The 22,063-nt window shown below is 40.9% G+C and overlaps 1 protein-coding gene across 2 annotated transcripts in view; it reads right to left on the bottom strand.

The window, feature by feature from the left end:
* Positions 1-254: 254 nt before the first annotated feature.
* The window catches only part of GMEB2 (glucocorticoid modulatory element binding protein 2), a 45,138-nt gene continuing 23,329 nt past the window's right edge, over positions 255-22,063 (bottom strand). For both annotated transcript variants that reach the window (XM_083146675.1, XM_083146674.1), the window contains exons 8-10: positions 21,432-21,569; positions 4,538-4,660; positions 255-3,297 (exon numbers count right to left, since the gene is read on the bottom strand). In XM_083146675.1, the coding sequence (XP_083002801.1) occupies positions 2,654-3,297; positions 4,538-4,660; positions 21,432-21,569 (905 nt within the window). In that variant the 3' untranslated portion in view covers positions 255-2,653. The remainder of the gene's footprint in view (positions 3,298-4,537; positions 4,661-21,431; positions 21,570-22,063) is intronic.

Genomic DNA, 22,063 nt, shown 5'->3' on the forward strand with positions numbered 1-22,063 from the left:
CCCACATTTATTTGGAACACTTTAGAGATCATTGTTGGTTCCCAATTGCTTTTACCAGTAAACAATAAACAGTAGTGGGGTCTCAGGCCTAAGTAATCCCTTTACATTTCAATAGCGGAGCCTGAGATGTCCATGACAAGTGTGGTTTGTCACTCTTCATTTTACAAACTCAACAGTTGCTCCACACAGCCCCTGCCCTGTCCTTAATGGAATCTTTACTTTTATCTATGGAGAGAGAGGACATAACACCTGTGTATCAGAGCTCCCAAATGCTTTACTTTTATTTACATACAGAATAAGTGACACGGCTCAGGTCTCCCATGCATAGTGTATAAACACAAACCAGGTGGTTAGAGAAGGGCAACAAGATTAGGGTACATGGACAGTAGCAGGAGGCAGTCAGCCATTAAGGAGAGCTAGAATAAAGAAAGAAAACTGATTGATACAGGAAAAAAATTAAAAGTTAGATACATGAATGCATGTCTAGTTCATCTCAAACTGTTAGCTTTTTTTAAGTGTCAGGATCCAATGCAAAAGTAGGTAGCTGATAAGGAACTACAAGAATCAGCATGTGCATTTACCATAACCAATGGAGAGCCTGAAAAAGCAATGAAGGAAGACGAAAGCAAAAGCAGTTTCCATGACAGCAGAATGCATACCCAATTATTTCTTTTCATTTTTAAGATTTTTGAGTTCTGCCAAAAGCAAGAAACAATTGGAGCTTGTCTGTTTGTACAAACAAAACTTACCGACCCGTGTTGCATGTTTAATGTATAGCGCTCACTGTTAGAGTATAGCTATAGAAACTCATCTCATGCAACCAACGTAAGGTGCTCACAAATGCTGTTATTTGGATGGCAAATTAGGCCTTTTTAAATACTGACAGTCTACTGGTACAGAAGACAGGTGCTCATCTGACCACGTATAGGACATCCCCCGCTAGCTCCGTCAACATAAAAGTATGTCCAAATGATAGATCCAGCAACTGGCAGGTGAATTAGCCAGTGTATGTCCAGCTTTACTCTATACCAGTGGTTCCCAAACTGTGTGCCATGGCACCCCAGATGAACTTGCAGGGGTGCCCTGGATTGGTGGTCCATGTCCAATTAAACTAATTTATGACCAATGTAATATGCTAATTGTGGCCAAATTAACCCTGTTCATTACCAGTTAACTGACCCTAAGGATGAGATATAAACAGAAGGTTACTTAATTTTTTTTTCTTCTGATTTGCTCATTGAGAACGTTTTTGCCTAGGGGTGCCGTGAATAAAGTTCTGATACTCAGGTGCACCATGTATCAAAAAAGGTTTGGGAACCACTGCTCTACACACTATAGGTACCATTCCGGTGTCCCTGAGACAGTTTCTGGGCACCATCAGTATACAGTCAGTATAGGAAGATGCGTTTTATCTGTTTTGACAGCGAAGGAAAGGCCATTTTGTATACCACCCATCTCTCCACCTCCCCATCCCCTCCAGTACCCTATAATGGTCTGTGACTATTAGTTACCATGAAATGATCACCGGGCTAGTGACGTGCATGCAGGGCTGCTCGAGTGGAACCAATAGTTGAAAACAGGTATTTTTCGTAGCGAGTTAGAAAATAAACAATATGCACATCTCAGCTGTTAAATAGTGTAATTGTAGTATGTATCTAAGAGTAGGCAACCATTTTGTGTGTCAAATTAATATTCAGACAAAGAAGTTGTGGTATTATTGAGGCATGAGGCACTTCCTAGAGAACTGACTGCATCTTCCTGAGTAACGGCTACCTACAGAGTGTATAGGTACTGGGTACACTTTAAACAGAGGTACACAGGGGCTGAAATGTTACCACTCAGAAGATGGCTTTATCATTACAGCTCACTAGCACCCAGTACGTTACAATACCAAAGTGCCAGAGACTATATTTGATTGGCCCTTAGGTCCTCTATTGGAAAGTAAATGTGAACACCTGCAAATGTTAGGCCTTGCACACACACACTACCTGTGCAAGGTATTGCATTACTCTAATAGGGTTACCATGTACAATCCTTTGCAAGTACTTGTCGTAGCACAATTCATTTAAGTTTTACACAATACAATAACATTTTGCACTTTGCAGCAACTCTGAAAAGCTGTCCCCAATAATTCATGAGACTGCAGTGGACCAGTAGACTATCACCGCATTAGAAATTAAGTGCGTTACTAAGTTATGCCTCTGAGAGGTTACACGTTCCTAGTGAATTCAAATACTACTGTAGGAAACAAGTACACGGATGACACACACATACGTATACTGCCTGCAGCCTCACACGCTATCAGTATATTGGAAAAATGCATGTTACCACTCAGCATTGCAGGTGTTTGACAACAGTAACACTGAATATGTGGTGATTCAGCTCCTAGGACAGCATGTGTGGACAGGTTCCACACAGGCTCAAAGAAGGGGACACTTCACTATTCCAGGATTGCCCAGTGAGACGTGATGCCGTGTACTGTAACACAAAGTCTGTCCAACTGCTCAGTGCCAGAATCATCTGCTGTGCACTTGTCTCTGTACAGCTTTCCTATTCAGTCTTTGGTTCATCAGCTGCCTCATTCTGTTTTTACATCCTCCCTCAGTCACATGGCAGCTCTGAGCTATAAAACACAGAAACATGTCTCCCGAGTCTATTTCTCTTCCTGCTCCTCCAGTGAAGTCACTTCTATGGTGGTGTGTTCTTCCTCTCCATCCCCTGAATCACAGGGCATGGCTACAATAGTACTGCCAGCTGGTGCTAGCTGAGCCAGGTTTTGTATTGTTGCACCAAGCCCTTGCAAAGTGAGCAGCTGAATGGGACTCATTACTTTTAGAACGGTGTTGCTGTCTTGCATGGCTGCGGTACTCAGAACAGTCAGGTTGGTGGAGTCAGGGTGAATCTCCAGTGTGCCGGGGAAATTGCTCCCTGAAGGGGTCAGGATAGTGTAACCTCCCAAAACCGGAGAGGAGGGCGAACTGGCTTGGCAGTAGGAGTTCTTGTTTATCACAGAGGAGCATGAGGAGACAGGGATGCTGGTGGACAGTACTTTACTGAAGGGGAGACTAGTCAACTGAGACAGGGACATTCCTTGTGGCAGGGTGAACTGTGTTTGCTGCGAGGAGACCTGTGAGCTAATAGCAGCAGGGCCGGATGTAGCTCTGGTTAACCGTGGTCGCTTAGCTGCAGGAGGTAAGGCGACCGGTGTCAGAGTCATCAGGACATTGTTGAGATGCTGCGATTTGTGTTTGAGTTCCTTGGCCCGTCTCCGATGCTCATCACACTGCTGCTCCAGTGCTAAGGTGAAAATTGTTAAACAGTTAATATACATCTCAAGCATTTGTGTAACATCATAATTGGCTATTATAAATACATTTGTTGTTCTTCAGCTGCCAAAATCAGAATCAACAGTTATCGCAGTTTTGGGGATCTAAAGCTGTCCAACACTGATAATCGGACAGTAAAATAATAATCATCAGCATTGGTGAAACCGAGATCACCTCCACCGACCAAACGCGCTGCTTCGGGCCATCATTGACTCCTCCCTCTCTTTCACCCCCCACATTCGTGCTTTATCACAGTCTTGCCGCTTTCACCTCCGCAACATCTTGCGCATCAGACCATTCCTCTCCACAGACGCAACCAAAATTCTCATTCACTCTCTTGTCATCTCCTGCCTTGACTACTGCAACATCCTTCTCTCCGGGCTACCTCTCGCCCCTCTCCAATCCATTCTTAACGCCGCTGCTAGGCTCATCTTCCTCTCCCACCGCTCTACCTCTGCCTCCCCCCTCTGTCTATCTCTTCACTGGCTCCCCATTCCTTTCGGAGTTCTCTTTAAACTCCTCACCACCACATACAAGGCTCTCTCCTCCTCCACCGCTCCTTACTTCTCTTCATTGATCTCTATCCACACTCCCTCCCGTCTTCTTCGCTCCGTCGCTGACTGCCGCCTGACCTCTTACCTAATCACCTACTCCCACTACCGTGTCCAAGACTTCTCTCACACTGCCCCCCTGCGCTGGAACAACCTCCAGCCACCCATCAGGCTTTCTGATTCCCTTACCTCTTTCAAGCGCTCCCTCAAAACCCACTTCTTCCGACTAGCCTATCCCTCCTTCTCCTAACCTCTTTGGCTCCTCCTATCCTGCCTACCCTACCCCTCCATCCGTTCCTACTTATCCTGTTGTTTTTCGTTCGTCCACCCACCTCCTTTTAGTATGTTAACTGTTATGAGTAGGGCCCTCCTTCCTCACGTACTCACCCTACCTCTTTACCTCACCAGCGCTCCTGCCCTGTTCTAATTATCAGTCTCCTCGACAATTTCGACACCTACTTCAGAACTGATGCTGATTTTAGTTCTACCAGCTATACCCCTATTTATGCTGTATTTTATCAACACACCCTGTACGTTACCTTGTAATTTGTTTGCTATGTATTACTACTACTACTACTACTACTACTACTACTACCTCACGTAATACAACTACATAACATACAGGGCAAAGATCATTTCTGGAAAATATCCAAAGGCTACCTGCTAAGTCCCTGGTGTACTGCTCCCGGGACCGGTCCATTTGGCTTTTTTGGCTAGCCAACACTTTCTTAATTAGGTCCAACATTCCAAAATTCTGCACAATGTTGTTAAGCAGCACAGCATCTTTTAAAGAGAAGATTCATAAAAGAAACATGATTAGCTAAGGAACCAACACAAACTCATTTAAAATCAACCACTGCAGTGTAAATGATATGGTATCAGTTTCAACAGTCGTTTCTCCAACATCGGAATCCCGACTGTCAAAAGCCCGACAAGGGGGCAACCACATTGAAATCCTTTGCAGGCTCGCTACACTCACAACCTATTGTATTCTCCCTCTATGGGGGTCAGGGAACCACACAAGGGCAAATAGCCCATGTACCAGGCTCCAGACAATCAGGATTCAGATGTCTGAGAAACAACCGTCAGAATACCAACTGTCGGGCGAGTCATCCAGCACCCAGTATAATGTGTATAGTGACTCCCTGGAAAAGAGGGATAAAGGATAAACAGGCTAAAGCCATAATTACCTATAAAAGCAAGAACACCGTCATGGGATTAAAAGTTAGAAAAGCACTGACCGACTGTCTTGCGGTTTGCTGCCAAAGCATACGTGAAAAGCTGGATAGCTGCTGCTGCTATGATACCAGATGCAACAGGTCAATGCAGGAACTTCCAACAGAGTCTTTTCAGGTATTGCTCCAAGGATAGCAAGATAACTTTAACAGTAATATCATGCATATCGCGTGTACGCACTAGATTGTTAACGACGTATGGTCCTCCATCATCCTGCATGTACAGTGGACATTGTTAACGAGGGTCACGCTGCAGAATGTTTGTTGCTGCCAGCAAGTGTGTATGCACTTGCTAATGCCGGCACCCTGCCTGCTCTCTGTTGATGCTGAGATCACTGGATACACACATCGTGTAGTGTGGACCCAGCTTAACGGGTCAATCCTATTCCATGCAAAAGGTGAAATGTGCTGTTGCTGCGGCGCTTTATAACATTTGGCAATGACACCTCAATTCGCACCCTTCGGGAGCTGAAATCAGCCCCATTTTGCACAAAAGTGTTCGGAGCGCAATGGGACAGTAAGTTCATCATGTGGAATACGACTGACCCATAAGATTCTTTGAAGTCAGTCAGGAAGGCAGTAGATGCAGGTGATGTGTCTGCAAATCCATATGCTCCATTTTAAGCTATTTGATTGGTGAATAGTGGTCTCCAGAATAGCTTCCGTGATATCCAAACTAGACATATTCCCAAGTCAACACCAAGGGTGGTACATAAGGCCCCAGTTAAAGACTGAAGTTATAGAGCGTGGATAGAAATACATTATGGATTTACATACATACACAAACACATTAGTGTGTGTGCGTGTGTATTTTTTTTTTTTACAACTGATGTAAGCGTCACACAGGTAGAATGACAGATACAGTATATTACTTAAAAAAGTAGTTTCGTATTACACATCAACCCTGGCATTGTAAATTCACCAAATATCTGCAACAGTGTTCACAATCCACCTAGCAACAGTGGAGGAAGGCAGACTTCCTCCATTTTAAATATATGATCTCATCCTACAGTCCTGCCCCGTCCCTTCTTCACTCCACTTTCAAATTCCTCCTTTGCCCGCCCCCAATATAACTACCCTCCCCAGTCTCTGTACTTGTGTTTGCCACCCACTTGACATCCAAAATTGACCCCATACATCAGGACGTCACAACCCACATCCTTCCCTGACCACCCCTCCCCATCCAGAATACCTTTTTCTCCTATATCTGGAGATGAAGTATTGGCCTTCATCTGTGGGCCCTAACCCCCCCCACACACACACTACCTCTGTGCCCACCTCTTCAATCTCTCCCTCTCGACAGGCACTCTGCCTTTAAGCATGCGCTTGTCTCTTAGATACTAACACTCCTAACTAATGACCCATTACTCTCTTCCCTTTCGATTCCAAACTCCTTGAGAATATTGTATGCACTCACCCTATCACCTTACCACTTTTCTTTCCTCCAACTCCCTGCTTGACCCATTTCAGTCTAGTTTCCTTCCTCTCTATTTCACTAAAACTGCCCACAGCAAATTCATCAATTGCTCTTGCTGCCAAATCCAAGGACCACTACTCTGCATATACTTCTGGACATTTATTTTGCTTTTGACACTGTAAGCTCCTTAGAGCAGGGCCATCTTCCCTCTTGTTCTCACAGCCCACTTCTTGCATTTCTATTACAGCACTGTTATTCACCTACTATCTATACCCGCATCGCTTCTCATTTGTGTTCATTCAACTCTACCAATGACAACCTGCTCCTGGTAGGATGCGGATAACTCCTCCTACCTTTCAGTTGTATTGTGTACTAAGAATTGTTCTGATAATTGTTACCGTCGAACTGTTTTAGTTTCTCAGTAATGGATATGTTTAGTTCTGTGTACCCTGTATTGTTTGGTCACATGGAGAAAAAGAAGACTCGTTGTGGGGGCACTCTTAGGTATTTACATATATATATGTAAGTACAGTAATCTATAGTTATCAATGGATCGAGGAGAAGACGGGCAGTAGAGAATGTGGTATTCTTAAAACTTAGCCTTTATTAGTCTTAGATTAATATGAATTAGTACAAAAATACACAAATTACAAAATTACAGTTTAAAATATGCATTGCAGCTCAACGTTATGTCCCTGTCTTATAAGGAAAATTCTTAAAATGAGCAAAATCAATTAAAGAGCTCGTAATCCAGTACCTGTATCAATTATCAGGCCAAGAGCTCGCAAAGAATTCCAACTGTGTCAGTTGGTTTCAAAAGAAGTCAGGACAGTAATAGCCTGTGCTTAAAGTGTAACAAGGTTTCAAAAAGTCATATATAGGTGATAGTTATTTAGAATTTAACAGAAGTTAGCCAGCTAATTAGCACCCAATGGTTGTTATGGCCAGATATAGTAACACTTATGTACTTTTAATTAGTATATACTAAAACAAGTGATTGTATCTATCACAGTTACAGTTACAGTCAGAGTCTCACTGTCAGTTAGTTATATCTAAGTTTCACAGTAATGTGGCACTGTGAATGATTGTAGATAGATATTAATTATTAACAGGAGAGAGATAAAGTAATAAAGTAACTAATAGCTTGCAAGTGTCTATATCTCACCCGATTTTCATTCTCCCACCATCATAATTTTAGAGGATGGTAGATATGGGGATCGGGGAGAGCCTCCGCAAGTGAAAAAAGAGAGTGGTGGCCAAAGTACCTTCTGCTGCTCATTCAGTCAGATTGTGTGTTTGCTGTTGCTCATATGAGCATTGCAGCAAAAAGACACAAGAGACTTGGAGAGTGAGAGAGGATTAGTTGCCCTTTAGTAGGGGCTAAGAGTGCCCTATCTCTTTAGAGGAGTAGAGAGATTTGTATTTTCCAAGAATGGGTGTCGCTTGAGGAGAGAGATAGAGAGAGAGAAATTAAGTGAGATGGAAGGTTATGGCAGATTGTAAGTGTCTATATCTCACCTAATTTCTGCTGTCGTACCATCATAAATTTAGAGGATGGACGGTGAGAAAATTAGGGAGAGACTACATACATGAAGAAAGAAGTGTGGTGGCCAAAGTACCTTCTGCTGCTCGTTTCGTCGGATAGTATAGTCACTGTTACTCACTGAGTATTGCAGTGAAAAGATACAGCCGATTTTGGAGTGAGAGAGGTTTAGGGTTTAGTGCCCTGAGATAAGGGACTTTAAAGATAGATTTTTAGGCTTAGAAAGAGGAAAAGGCAGGAAAGAAGATCGTTTTTAACAAATAGATAAGTGTTTATATTATTGGCTCAAAACAGTATAACAATAAAAAGGGTATATAGCTGTATGCTTTTTATGATAGTCGTGTGCTGTTGCTCAGAACTTAGTATATTTCCACTAGTGCAGAGTACCTTAAAAGGTCGCTGGACCGCGGCTACAGTGTCAGGACTGTTGCTTTTAAAGTGGAGGATAATCCTTTAACATGATATAAGAGTACAATTAGGTCAGGGAGAGAGACAATAGTATGCAGTCAGATTGTATAGATATAGTTCACATATATACTGCTAGATTGCGGTTGCAGTGTTAGACTGTTTAGTGCTCAAACATTCCTCAAACATATAGTTTTAAGTCAAGGAGAGAGGTTTATAGCCAATAGTTAGATAACTGACATATATATCGCTAGAATGCTGCTGTAGTATTTCGTTCAGTTAGCGCTCAAAAAGATTCCTTAAGCATAGAAATCAGTCAGGTAAAGATAATATATCATATAGTTAGACTGCATAAATATCGCTCACATTTGCACCGCTCAATTGCGGCTGCAGTATCTGGGTTGTTAGCGCTCAGACCCTCCCTACCTATAACGTACAGTCAAACATGTAGTTAAATTGCATAAGTATGGCTTACATATATACCGCTAAATTGCGGCTGCAGTATTAAGATAATTCAGGCTAAACACACCTCGAAAATACACACAAAGATCTGTGACAGTTGCCGTTTATCACAGAAATTGTTTCTATTTGCAGTCAGAGAAGCTGCGGAGTGTGTGACCTCTGTTAGAAAAAGCAAGTGAACTGTACCTGGATAGTTAGCGCTCAGACCCTCCTCAGATATAACGTACAGTCAAACATATAGTTAAATTGTATAAGTATAACTTACATATATACCGCTAGATTGCGGCTGCAGTATTGAGATAGTTCAGGCACAGCACGTCTCAAACTACACACAAAGATCTGTAACAGTTGCCGTTTATCACAGAAATTGTTTCTATTTGCAGTCAGAGAAGCTGCCGAGTCTGTGACCTCTGTCAGAAAGGAGCAAGTGAACTGCTCTCAGAGAACGAGTGTACAGACTATAATAGTGTGGTTAGAACACTGACCGCTGGACCGCGGTTACAGTGTTTAGACAATTAACGCTCAGTACTCATTTAAGATTTATAGCGGTTAGGTATAGTTACGCTTAGCTCCAACCGGACATCAGTGGCTTTGTTTGCTCGTGCAGGGGTTGAGTAGCATATGCATAGAGACAGGTAGACGCGTTTCGCCCCTCCCACGGGGCTTGATCACATCCTGTCTGAGGTGATGTGGTATCGGGTATTTAACTGTTCTGTGATTCAGTAGGCTAATCACCAAATTGGATGATTGATACCACTTAAGGAGGATAAGTTCAATAATACCAGAAAATCTATTATAAGCTTTGGCATTTAGAGAATAAATATTATTCAGTATTATCATCATTGTTTCGGGACAGATAGAGGCAGAAATTGCTCAAGGAATGTCCACATAAGACGTGTATATTTACAAAGAATAAAGGTTGTTTGAGAAGCACTAATTAATTATAATTGACCCTTTATGTACATAGGAAGTATTCATTAAATGTTCTAATAGATTATTTTCATGGGTTGTTTTCTATTAATCGTACTCAATATTTATTATATTTGTTACATTTTAAATAAATTAATATTGAATGGTCTGAAAAAGAAATAAGAAGTGAAAAAATATATATATATATATATATATATGATGAAATTATGAAGAGAAATATTCTTATTTATATACAGAAATTTTTAATGTGTAATTCACTAGGCAAGGAAATGTGATACTCATCCGTGTTAATAAACATTTCATGTATGGTAATAGAGAGACTATTATAATACAAGAACCCGAAAATTGGGGTAAGGAAGAATGATAAATTAACTGGTACTTGAGAAGAAGATATATATGGTAAGGTAGTGGAGTTTAACAGAATCATAGGAATGGAGTGTAATTGATCTGTTCGTTCATACCATTAGGGGACATTGTGTTTAGTGTAAATGTCCAAAAACTTTCTCTTCTAAGAAGCTGGTTGGTGAGATCACCACCTCTGATTCCTAAGTGGATGGTTTCAATTCCAAATGCTCTAAATAGAGTAAGGTCTCCTTTATGTTTGAAATGGAAGTGCCGTGCCACTGATGTTAATTGTTTGGATCTGGTCAGGTCTGTGGCAGCGTTGCGAATTGTACCGATGTGTTCAAGGATACGTTGTTTCATCATCCTGCTTGTCATTCCTACATACATGGCGCCACATTTACAGCTTATACAGTAAATCACTCCCTTCGTGCGGCAGGTAATATAATCATGGATTTTATGTTTATTACCATATCTGTCAGTGATTTCTTTTTGCCTTATCATGTACTTGCACGCCTTGCAGACGCCGCATGGGAATGAACCTATTAGTGTGGGATTCCTTGGTTTGGTTCTGGTGTAGTGGCTTGTGACCAGATGGTCTCTTATGTTAGGTGATCTTCTCCAGCTGATTGAAACCTTGTCTCCGATGATCCTGGCCAGGTCGTCGTCGGCCATGAGGACATGCCAATATTTTTGAACACTTTGTTTAATCGTTTTCCATTGTTGGTTAAAGTTGCTAATAAATCTGGGTCCAGATTCTCCAGTATTCAGATCCTTCTTCTCAGGGTTTATGGTGTTACCTGTCTTAAAGATGATGGATTCTCTGTTGGTCTTGCACACTGATTTTTGGGCTTTCTTAAGGGACCTGTTGCTGTATCCCCGATCTTTAAGTCTGCTGGTGAGTTCGTCGCATTGTTGTTTAAAGACCCCCTCATCTGATACATTTCTTCTTAGTCTGAGGAATTCCCCTTTGGGGATATTTTCCACTGTTGGGGGGAAATGGTGGCTAGTTTGATGTAGCACGCTGTTCGTAGCTGTGCTTTTTCTGAATAGTTTTGTTTCCAGTTTACCATTAATTCCCTTGTAGATTTTTAGATCTAAGAAGGAGATTTCAACATCACTGATCTCAGAGGTGAGTTTAAGATTAAGGTCATTTGAGTTGAGTATATCCAGGAATTCCTCCAGTAGATCTTTACCACCATCCCATATCAGTATTATATCATCAATATAACGGTTCCACATGCTGATATGCTTTGAATATTCCTCATATTCTTCTGAAAAGACCACCTCTTTTTCCCACCAACCCAAGTATAGGTTGGCGTATGTGGGTGCGCAGGCTGCCCCCATCGCGGTCCCTCTTGTCTGTAAAAAGAATTTGTCATCGAAGGTAAAGAAATTGAAATTGAGAACAAAAGAAAGGAGTCTTAGCAGAAATTCATGGAATGGACCGAAATCCTCCATGTTGAGGAAGTACTTAACAGCGTTGAGACCCTTGGTGTGGTCTATACTTGTGTATAAGGACTCAACGTCCAAGCCCACCAGTAATTGATCCTTTTCCAGATTTACATCGTGCAGTTTTTTTAAAATGTCAGTGGTGTCCCTTGTATAGGAAGGCAATTCGAGGACGTATTTTCTCAGGTGAAGGTCCAGAAAAATACTTGCCCTTTCCGAAAGGCATCCTATCCCTGAGACGATAGGCCTGCCAGGTGGTGTGGTGGGATTCTTGTGGACCTTCGGCAGCAAGTATAGTGTGGCAATTTTGGGGTTTTCTACCCATAGATATTCATATTCTCTCTTAGTGATTGCACCTTCTTGTAGTCCTATTTTAAGTATTGATTCGTATTTGGGTTGTATTAGTCCTAGTGGGTTAAGCATGATTGCTTTGTAGCATTCCGTGTTATTGAGTTGCTTGTATGCTTCAGTTGTATACATACTCTTGGGCCAGATCACTACGTTACCCCCTTTATCAGAGGGTTTCACAACTGTATCCTGCCAACTCTGAATGTTCTTGAGACCCAGCCATTCCTCTTTTGTGAGGTTATAAGGTACCTTATGGTATTTGCGGTTAGTGTAGATCTTATCAAATTCTTTTGATACCAAATTGGTAAAGATACCGACTTCTGGGCAGATGGAGTCATGTGGTGTGAATGTTGATTTTCTCTTACAGGTTGGTCTTTTCTCTGTTGCTCCTGTGTGTACATCCTCTGATTCAGCCAGGAGTTCCTCGAGGGTGATTAGTGCTGTTACTTCCTCTTCTGTGATGTCAACATCATTTGCATCTCTACATATTTGTGATTTATTAGCAAAGAATTTTTTCAGAAGTAGTTTCCTGCCGAAAAGTTTCAAGTCCTTCTCTAGATTGAATCTATTAAGGTTACTTGTGGGGGAAAAAGATAGACCTCTGCTGAGGACATCTGTTTCTATATCTGTTAGTATATGGTCTGAGAGGTTAATGATCTGTAATGTATCTCTTACTGATTTTTCCTCACCCTGATTGGGTATCGGTCCGGAATTGGGGGCCCCCATCTTCCTCTTCCTCTTCCTTTTTGACCTCCTCGTTTTCCCCTTGCGTTTTGTTGGAATCCACGTGGATTCTGGGGGTTCTCTAAAAAAACCCCTGTTCTTGATGTGTGGGGGGAGTTGCTGAGGGATTTGTCACCCTCTTCACCCGAGGAGTCCAATTCGGAGGAAGAGTAATTGTATTCGTAGATGTTATTGTATGTATTCCTTGGTGTTTTCCACGTGCTGCTCTTCCAGGCAAAGATTTGGCCGCTGGAGAAGTCTTTCTTGTCCCTCCAGAATTTATTCTTCTTGCGTTCTATGATTACTTGTTCATATTTATCAAGATCTTTTTTGTTCAGTTCAAATTGTTTCTGGAAGGACGTATCCTTCTCCCACTTCTCAAGTTTATGGCTCAGAGTGCCAATCTCTTTTTCACACTCCTCTAGAATAAGGTGATCGTGCTTAAGGAGAATGTTCGTGAGCTCATGCGAGCATTTCAGTAAACAAGTTTCCCACTCTGTTTTCAATGCCTCTGTTGCCAAGGGAAACGCCGGAAAGACTTTTGGTCTGAGCCCCCTGGGGTATACTTTCTGCTTCTGGTAGTTTTCAAGTGTGGTTAGATCCCAGTTGGTTCTTAGTTGTTTCTGGAGGATATTTTTCAAACTCTTAAAATCTTCTTCCCATGTATTTTCAGAGTCTTTCTGTGGTGTATTTGTAGAGAAAATATCTTCTAGGTCTTCATTTATTTTTCTTCTAGAGGTAAGTTCATTTTTCAGACTGAAGTTGGACATCTTATGTCCGCAGGTTTGATTTGTAAAGTATATACGTCTAAGATGATATTTTGCCCGGTTTCCCACATCCAATGTAAATTCTATAGATATAGGCAGAAATAGATTAATTCTATCTGCAATATATAGCCGTGCTGGAAACCTGAGACTGGTAGGGGCACCAGAAAAGTGTAACAGAGTAAGGTTTCTTTGTTTGGTTTCCGCACTGGGTACTCCACTAATTTAAATATTGTTGACAATGGAGTAAATAATTAAGAGAGATCCAGATCCCATTAAGTTTAAGTTGTTAGGGAGCTCTCTCACAAAGGGAGGAGAGATAACTCCTTTATTTAACCTATTTATAGGCTGGAGGTGCTCCCCAGAGTCAGAGGTAAGTATATGTTTGGTCACATGGAGAAAAAGAAGACTCGTTGTGGGGGCACTCTTAGGTATTTACATATATATATGTAAGTACAGTAATCTATAGTTATCAATGGATCGAGGAGAAGACGGGCAGTAGAGAATGTGGTATTCTTAAAACTTAGCCTTTATTAGTCTTAGATTAATATGAATTAGTACAAAAATACACAAATTACAAAATTACAGTTTAAAATATGCATTGCAGCTCAACGTTATGTCCCTGTCTTATAAGGAAAATTCTTAAAATGAGCAAAATCAATTAAAGAGCTCGTAATCCAGTACCTGTATCAATTATCAGGCCAAGAGCTCGCAAAGAATTCCAACTGTGTCAGTTGGTTTCAAAAGAAGTCAGGACAGTAATAGCCTGTGCTTAAAGTGTAACAAGGTTTCAAAAAGTCATATATAGGTGATAGTTATTTAGAATTTAACAGAAGTTAGCCAGCTAATTAGCACCCAATGGTTGTTATGGCCAGATATAGTAACACTTATGTACTTTTAATTAGTATATACTAAAACAAGTGATTGTATCTATCACAGTTACAGTTACAGTCAGAGTCTCACTGTCAGTTAGTTATATCTAAGTTTCACAGTAATGTGGCACTGTGAATGATTGTAGATAGATATTAATTATTAACAGGAGAGAGATAAAGTAATAAAGTAACTAATAGCTTGCAAGTGTCTATATCTCACCCGATTTTCATTCTCCCACCATCATAATTTTAGAGGATGGTAGATATGGGGATCGGGGAGAGCCTCCGCAAGTGAAAAAAGAGAGTGGTGGCCAAAGTACCTTCTGCTGCTCATTCAGTCAGATTGTGTGTTTGCTGTTGCTCATATGAGCATTGCAGCAAAAAGACACAAGAGACTTGGAGAGTGAGAGAGGATTAGTTGCCCTTTAGTAGGGGCTAAGAGTGCCCTATCTCTTTAGAGGAGTAGAGAGATTTGTATTTTCCAAGAATGGGTGTCGCTTGAGGAGAGAGATAGAGAGAGAGAAATTAAGTGAGATGGAAGGTTATGGCAGATTGTAAGTGTCTATATCTCACCTAATTTCTGCTGTCGTACCATCATAAATTTAGAGGATGGACGGTGAGAAAATTAGGGAGAGACTACATACATGAAGAAAGAAGTGTGGTGGCCAAAGTACCTTCTGCTGCTCGTTTCGTCGGATAGTATAGTCACTGTTACTCACTGAGTATTGCAGTGAAAAGATACAGCCGATTTTGGAGTGAGAGAGGTTTAGGGTTTAGTGCCCTGAGATAAGGGACTTTAAAGATAGATTTTTAGGCTTAGAAAGAGGAAAAGGCAGGAAAGAAGATCGTTTTTAACAAATAGATAAGTGTTTATATTATTGGCTCAAAACAGTATAACAATAAAAAGGGTATATAGCTGTATGCTTTTTATGATAGTCGTGTGCTGTTGCTCAGAACTTAGTATATTTCCACTAGTGCAGAGTACCTTAAAAGGTCGCTGGACCGCGGCTACAGTGTCAGGACTGTTGCTTTTAAAGTGGAGGATAATCCTTTAACATGATATAAGAGTACAATTAGGTCAGGGAGAGAGACAATAGTATGCAGTCAGATTGTATAGATATAGTTCACATATATACTGCTAGATTGCGGTTGCAGTGTTAGACTGTTTAGTGCTCAAACATTCCTCAAACATATAGTTTTAAGTCAAGGAGAGAGGTTTATAGCCAATAGTTAGATAACTGACATATATATCGCTAGAATGCTGCTGTAGTATTTCGTTCAGTTAGCGCTCAAAAAGATTCCTTAAGCATAGAAATCAGTCAGGTAAAGATAATATATCATATAGTTAGACTGCATAAATATCGCTCACATTTGCACCGCTCAATTGCGGCTGCAGTATCTGGGTTGTTAGCGCTCAGACCCTCCCTACCTATAACGTACAGTCAAACATGTAGTTAAATTGCATAAGTATGGCTTACATATATACCGCTAAATTGCGGCTGCAGTATTAAGATAATTCAGGCTAAACACACCTCGAAAATACACACAAAGATCTGTGACAGTTGCCGTTTATCACAGAAATTGTTTCTATTTGCAGTCAGAGAAGCTGCGGAGTGTGTGACCTCTGTTAGAAAAAGCAAGTGAACTGTACCTGGATAGTTAGCGCTCAGACCCTCCTCAGATATAACGTACAGTCAAACATATAGTTAAATTGTATAAGTATAACTTACATATATACCGCTAGATTGCGGCTGCAGTATTGAGATAGTTCAGGCACAGCACGTCTCAAACTACACACAAAGATCTGTAACAGTTGCCGTTTATCACAGAAATTGTTTCTATTTGCAGTCAGAGAAGCTGCCGAGTCTGTGACCTCTGTCAGAAAGGAGCAAGTGAACTGCTCTCAGAGAACGAGTGTACAGACTATAATAGTGTGGTTAGAACACTGACCGCTGGACCGTGGTTACAGTGTTTAGACAATTAACGCTCAGTACTCATTTAAGATTTATAGCGGTTAGGTATAGTTACGCTTAGCTCCAACCGGACATCAGTGGCTTTGTTTGCTCGTGCAGGGGTTGAGTAGCATATGCATAGAGACAGGTAGACGCGTTTCGCCCCTCCCACGGGGCTTGATCACATCCTGTCTGAGGTGATGTGGTATCGGGTATTTAACTGTTCTGTGATTCAGTAGGCTAATCACCAAATTGGATGATTGATACCACTTAAGGAGGATAAGTTCAATAATACCAGAAAATCTATTATAAGCTTTGGCATTTAGAGAATAAATATTATTCAGTATTATCATCATTGTTTCGGGACAGATAGAGGCAGAAATTGCTCAAGGAATGTCCACATAAGACGTGTATATTTACAAAGAATAAAGGTTGTTTGAGAAGCACTAATTAATTATAATTGACCCTTTATGTACATAGGAAGTATTCATTAAATGTTCTAATAGATTATTTTCATGGGTTGTTTTCTATTAATCGTACTCAATATTTATTATATTTGTTACATTTTAAATAAATTAATATTGAATGGTCTGAAAAAGAAATAAGAAGTGAAAAAATATATATATATATATATATATATATGATGAAATTATGAAGAGAAATATTCTTATTTATATACAGAAATTTTTAATGTGTAATTCACTAGGCAAGGAAATGTGATACTCATCCGTGTTAATAAACATTTCATGTATGGTAATAGAGAGACTATTATAATACAAGAACCCGAAAATTGGGGTAAGGAAGAATGATAAATTAACTGGTACTTGAGAAGAAGATATATATGGTAAGGTAGTGGAGTTTAACAGAATCATAGGAATGGAGTGTAATTGATCTGTTCGTTCATACCATTAGGGGACATTGTGTTTAGTGTAAATGTCCAAAAACTTTCTCTTCTAAGAAGCTGGTTGGTGAGATCACCACCTCTGATTCCTAAGTGGATGGTTTCAATTCCAAATGCTCTAAATAGAGTAAGGTCTCCTTTATGTTTGAAATGGAAGTGCCGTGCCACTGATGTTAATTGTTTGGATCTGGTCAGGTCTGTGGCAGCGTTGCGAATTGTACCGATGTGTTCAAGGATACGTTGTTTCATCATCCTGCTTGTCATTCCTACATACATGGCGCCACATTTACAGCTTATACAGTAAATCACTCCCTTCGTGCGGCAGGTAATATAATCATGGATTTTATGTTTATTACCATATCTGTCAGTGATTTCTTTTTGCCTTATCATGTACTTGCACGCCTTGCAGACGCCGCATGGGAATGAACCTATTAGTGTGGGATTCCTTGGTTTGGTTCTGGTGTAGTGGCTTGTGACCAGATGGTCTCTTATGTTAGGTGATCTTCTCCAGCTGATTGAAACCTTGTCTCCGATGATCCTGGCCAGGTCGTCGTCGGCCATGAGGACATGCCAATATTTTTGAACACTTTGTTTAATCGTTTTCCATTGTTGGTTAAAGTTGCTAATAAATCTGGGTCCAGATTCTCCAGTATTCAGATCCTTCTTCTCAGGGTTTATGGTGTTACCTGTCTTAAAGATGATGGATTCTCTGTTGGTCTTGCACACTGATTTTTGGGCTTTCTTAAGGGACCTGTTGCTGTATCCCCGATCTTTAAGTCTGCTGGTGAGTTCGTCGCATTGTTGTTTAAAGACCCCCTCATCTGATACATTTCTTCTTAGTCTGAGGAATTCCCCTTTGGGGATATTTTCCACTGTTGGGGGGAAATGGTGGCTAGTTTGATGTAGCACGCTGTACGAAATACTACAGCAGCATTCTAGCGATATATATGTCAGTTATCTAACTATTGGCTATAAACCTCTCTCCTTGACTTAAAACTATATGTTTGAGGAATGTTTGAGCACTAAACAGTCTAACACTGCAACCGCAATCTAGCAGTATATATGTGAACTATATCTATACAATCTGACTGCATACTATTGTCTCTCTCCCTGACCTAATTGTACTCTTATATCATGTTAAAGGATTATCCTCCACTTTAAAAGCAACAGTCCTGACACTGTAGCCGCGGTCCAGCGACCTTTTAAGGTACTCTGCACTAGTGGAAATATACTAAGTTCTGAGCAACAGCACACGACTATCATAAAAAGCATACAGCTATATACCCTTTTTATTGTTATACTGTTTTGAGCCAATAATATAAACACTTATCTATTTGTTAAAAACGATCTTCTTTCCTGCCTTTTCCTCTTTCTAAGCCTAAAAATCTATCTTTAAAGTCCCTTATCTCAGGGCACTAAACCCTAAACCTCTCTCACTCCAAAATCGGCTGTATCTTTTCACTGCAATACTCAGTGAGTAACAGTGACTATACTATCCGACGAAACGAGCAGCAGAAGGTACTTTGGCCACCACACTTCTTTCTTCATGTATGTAGTCTCTCCCTAATTTTCTCACCGTCCATCCTCTAAATTTATGATGGTACGACAGCAGAAATTAGGTGAGATATAGACACTTACAATCTGCCATAACCTTCCATCTCACTTAATTTCTCTCTCTCTATCTCTCTCCTCAAGCGACACCCATTCTTGGAAAATACAAATCTCTCTACTCCTCTAAAGAGATAGGGCACTCTTAGCCCCTACTAAAGGGCAACTAATCCTCTCTCACTCTCCAAGTCTCTTGTGTCTTTTTGCTGCAATGCTCATATGAGCAACAGCAAACACACAATCTGACTGAATGAGCAGCAGAAGGTACTTTGGCCACCACTCTCTTTTTTCACTTGCGGAGGCTCTCCCCGATCCCCATATCTACCATCCTCTAAAATTATGATGGTGGGAGAATGAAAATCGGGTGAGATATAGACACTTGCAAGCTATTAGTTACTTTATTACTTTATCTCTCTCCTGTTAATAATTAATATCTATCTACAATCATTCACAGTGCCACATTACTGTGAAACTTAGATATAACTAACTGACAGTGAGACTCTGACTGTAACTGTAACTGTGATAGATACAATCACTTGTTTTAGTATATACTAATTAAAAGTACATAAGTGTTACTATATCTGGCCATAACAACCATTGGGTGCTAATTAGCTGGCTAACTTCTGTTAAATTCTAAATAACTATCACCTATATATGACTTTTTGAAACCTTGTTACACTTTAAGCACAGGCTATTACTGTCCTGACTTCTTTTGAAACCAACTGACACAGTTGGAATTCTTTGCGAGCTCTTGGCCTGATAATTGATACAGGTACTGGATTACGAGCTCTTTAATTGATTTTGCTCATTTTAAGAATTTTCCTTATAAGACAGGGACATAACGTTGAGCTGCAATGCATATTTTAAACTGTAATTTTGTAATTTGTGTATTTTTGTACTAATTCATATTAATCTAAGACTAATAAAGGCTAAGTTTTAAGAATACCACATTCTCTACTGCCCGTCTTCTCCTCGATCCATTGATAACTATAGATTACTGTACTTACATATATATATGTAAATACCTAAGAGTGCCCCCACAACGAGTCTTCTTTTTCTCCATGTGACCAAACATATACTTACCTCTGACTCTGGGGAGCACCTCCAGCCTATAAATAGGTTAAATAAAGGAGTTATCTCTCCTCCCTTTGTGAGAGAGCTCCCTAACAACTTAAACTTAATGGGATCTGGATCTCTCTTAATTATTTACTCCATTGTCAACAATATTTAAATTAGTGGAGTACCCAGTGCGGAAACCAAACAAAGAAACCTTACCCTGTATTGTTCTAATATGTGCCCTATGTACGTAGCTGCAAACAACTTGTGGCACCTTAGAAATAAAATGTAGCAATAACAAAATTGGACCTCTCTTTCCTCCTGCAAATCCTTTATGTCCATGGTCTATTTGATACTGCCCACATCTAGCTGTCCTATTACCACTTTGACCATTTCTTCTCTGTCTCCTGTCATGGCTACCCAACTACCCCCCACCCCCCCTCACACACAAACTACCAGGAGTGTCACTTAAAGATTCTGTACCTGAACCTCTCCCATTCTCCCTCTATACATTTTTCTTAGCTCTTTTACTATAATATAATATTAATAAGAATATATAATATAAACTCTGGTACTTGTGTAGTATCACGGCACCCATCGCATCGCAGTCCATAAGGCATGCGATGGAATGCAATGCGATGCAATATCGCGCGATGTTCCCCAATGTCATACAATTTTAAAATTGTATGACATTGTATATGGCATACAATGCCATACAATGTGATGGGATGCGATTATAACTTGTATAAGCACCCTAATGGGTGCTTACAATGTTAAATGCAACCCCAAGCCACCCCCACTATGAACGTGAACCCGAAGCCCGCGAGGGGCGGCGGTACGCGTCCTACAACCTTTTCATACCCCCACTATCCACGTCGGCGTGAAGTTGACCTTATAAAGTGTGGCGAGCGCAGCAAGCCACCGAGCCCCGCGAGGGGAAGTGCAGAACTTCACAGGTATACGCGTCCCCTCGCTGCGCTCGCCACACTATAAAATCAACTCCACGCCGACGGGGATAGTGGGGGTATGAAAAGGTCGGAGGACGCATACCGCCGCCCCTCACGGGCTCACCCCGCTTCGGGTTCACGTTTATACTGGGGGGTGGCGTGGGGGTGCATTTAACATTGTAAGCACCCATTAGGGTGCTTATACAATTTAAAATCGCATAGGGGGCTTAAATCGCATCGCAGTGCATCGGGTGTATGGCATGCGATGCGATGATAAATCGCGCGACTAAATATCGGGGAGCCGTGATAATACACAAGTACCTAAACTCTAAGCTGATGATACTCAAATCTACCTATCCTCCGCTCTTCTCACTTGTATCTTCAACTGTCTCTCTTTTATCTCTTTTTGGATGTCCCAGGGCTTTTTTAAACAAAACCGGTCTAAAATTCAGCCGATTACCTCACTGTATAATTTCCATAATACATGCAAATAAATTGAAGGTAAAAAATCCCCTAATAATGCTGTATATTCTGGAATAGCGGGAACATATTCTTTCAGTATGACTGCACTTTTTTTCTGGTAAATAGACAATGTACCTTGTAACTCGAAGAGAGGCGTTTGTAGCCGTTCTTTCAGTCCTCTCATGGTCTCCAATAGCTCCTGGTGAAACTCTTGGATAATGTCACCTAGCAGCCCAGCATCGCGGAGACCTTGCCAGAAAATCAGGGTGTCATCTGCACAGGAACAGAGCAGTGATTATGTAATCATATGAAAACAATTGTGAAGGAATCATGCTCAAAGAATACATTCAGCCTATTGTATATTCATGTTCTCAGCATGGCGCAGATCAAAAGAATATTTACTGAGAGTATAATGAAAATATGCGCATTTGTGTAGAATACATACCAACTTCTCTTAGTTTATAAGCAGAGGAGCCTTGGCCACACCTACTCAGCCATGACCCCTTCTATAGCATATGCCATTGTGGCAAAGGAGACCCATCTGATCAGGCCGGAGAAGCCAGGAATTTTTTTTTTACATGTACACAAAGTGCAGTGGAGGCAAGCATGTTGTTGGCGGAAATGATAATCAGGTGAATCCAGTCTATTAATGCTCTATGAACGGTTTCCTCAAAAAATATACTGTATAGTTCAGTCATCCTACAGAATGGCTAGTTTCACTATGGACCTTATTCAGATTGCTTCGCTCGGACACGAATTAGGGCAGC

The sequence above is a fragment of the Crinia signifera genome, chromosome 6 (genome assembly GCF_055691185.1).
Source record: "Crinia signifera chromosome 6, ASM5569118v1, whole genome shotgun sequence".
Taxonomy (NCBI): Eukaryota; Metazoa; Chordata; class Amphibia; order Anura; family Myobatrachidae; genus Crinia; species Crinia signifera.